The 1725-nt window shown below is 58.1% G+C and overlaps 1 protein-coding gene across 1 annotated transcript in view; it reads left to right on the forward strand.

Annotated features, from left to right (window-relative positions):
- The window catches only part of NTRK1 (neurotrophic receptor tyrosine kinase 1), a 21249-nt gene extending 19828 nt beyond the window's left edge, over nt 1–1421 (forward strand). Inside the window, exon 16 of the mRNA XM_021708432.1 lies at nt 1031–1421. Within this exon, the coding sequence (XP_021564107.1) occupies nt 1031–1216 (186 nt within the window). The 3' untranslated portion in view covers nt 1217–1421. The remainder of the gene's footprint in view (nt 1–1030) is intronic.
- The last annotated feature ends 304 nt before the right edge of the window (nt 1422–1725 follow it).

Genomic DNA, 1725 nt, shown 5'->3' on the forward strand with positions numbered 1-1725 from the left:
CAGGCTGGGCTCAGGCGATCCTTCTGCCTCAGCCTTCCAAGTAGTCGGAACTCCAGGCGTGCACTGCCTGGCTAACTTACAGACCTAGCTGCATTTGCAGACCTAGCAGGCATTGTCCGGGTGGAAGGGAGAGGTGTGGGAGGAGGAGTACAGCACCAGAAGGCCTGACGCTGCAGCAGGAAGGCTGGAGGTTAGACTGTCAGAAGGACAGTCCCGCCTCCTCCCCTTGCCCTCCTGGCTGGCCACAGCCAGAGCAGGCCCCAGGTGTTCTGTCTCCCAGGGCGGTTCCCCCTACCCCCTCCTTGGCTCGCAGCTGTCAGTTTCCATTTCTCCTTCTAATGCAGTCTGCTCCCTGGAGGCTGGTGGGGTGGGAGAGAGGGTTATAGATTTTAATTTTCTCAAGCACTGAGAGAAGGAATGGAATTAGTGCCGCCCATAACCCAAGTTTCCTAACGGGGAAGGGGGAAGAAGCGGGGAGGAGGCTTCAGGCCCCTTCTCCAACCAATCCCTGCTCTAGCAGTCCTTCCTGGAGTCTAACTTTGATCTTTTGTGCTGCAGTTTTTTTGGAGGCGCTGAGTCCCCACAGACTGGTATCCACAGAAGGGAGAAAGCTATACTTTAAATGCAAGCCAGCTGTTTTTCAAGGCTTTTAGCTGCAATTCTGCTGTGTTTTCTTTTTTTCCCTCTGGAGCTGGGAGGCAGAGGGTCTTTCCCCTCCTCCTTTCGGCCCCCAACACTAAGCTGATGGATTTGGCAAACGCTTTGGCCCCTCCCCTTCCTCGGCCCACCTGGCAAGTCTCCTTAGGATCTGATCCCAGCCTTCCGGAAGCAAGCCCACTCCCAGCCCAAGCTTCCCGGAGTCAAGCCTCAATCCTTCCCACTTCTCAGTGTCAGAGCAGAAAGGCGTTCACTGTGTCCATTTGCATGATTAGCATCCAAGAAGCCTCAATGAGGCAGGGGCAGTGCCGGGCCGGCCTCCCTTTCCTGCCCCATCCTAGCGTGCCCTTCTCTGTCTCTCTGGTGGCCCCAGGCGATCGAGTGCATCACGCAGGGACGTGAGCTGGAGCGGCCACGTGCCTGTCCGCCAGAGGTCTATGCCATCATGCGGGGCTGCTGGCAGCGGGAGCCCCAGCAGCGCCATAGCATCAAGGATGTCCATGCACGCCTGCAAGCCCTGGCCCAGGCATCTCCTGTCTACCTGGACGTCCTGGGCTAGGGGACCAGCCCAGGGGCTGGGGGCAGGTAGCCAGAGCACTGGGCCTGCCCTCAGCCTCCCCCATAGCTCCCAGCAGCCCCAGGGTGATCTCAGAGCATCTAACTCACCCTCAGCATGTGGAGGGGACAGTGGGGGCTGGGAGCAGAGGATGCTCCTGCCTTTCCAGGCAAGGCTCCGTCATAGCAATTATATTTATTATCCCTTGGCTGTGTCTCGTGCCATTCTTGGGGTGACGTCGTTCCAGGAGGGGGGTTCTGCGATCCAGGTAGGGAGATGGCTCTCTGAGGTCCTTCTGCACTCAGGTTCCACTTGGCTGCTTACCCCTACCCCGTGCAGCTGTCACTCCCACCTTGTGACTGTCTTGGATCCCTGTCCTGTGGTCCCCTGGTTCACTTGGTGTTGAGGCAGCCTCAGGTCAGGCTTCTCAGGCCTTCAGACCCTAGTGGTCTGTCAGAGATTCATGTTCAGGAAGGCTGGGGCTGCAGTGGGAGGGATGGAAGTTAGATATC

Source organism: Carlito syrichta, unplaced genomic scaffold, assembly GCF_000164805.1.
Source record: "Carlito syrichta isolate Samal-C Ts95f unplaced genomic scaffold, Tarsius_syrichta-2.0.1 Scaffold136919, whole genome shotgun sequence".
NCBI lineage: Eukaryota > Metazoa > Chordata > Mammalia > Primates > Tarsiidae > Carlito > Carlito syrichta.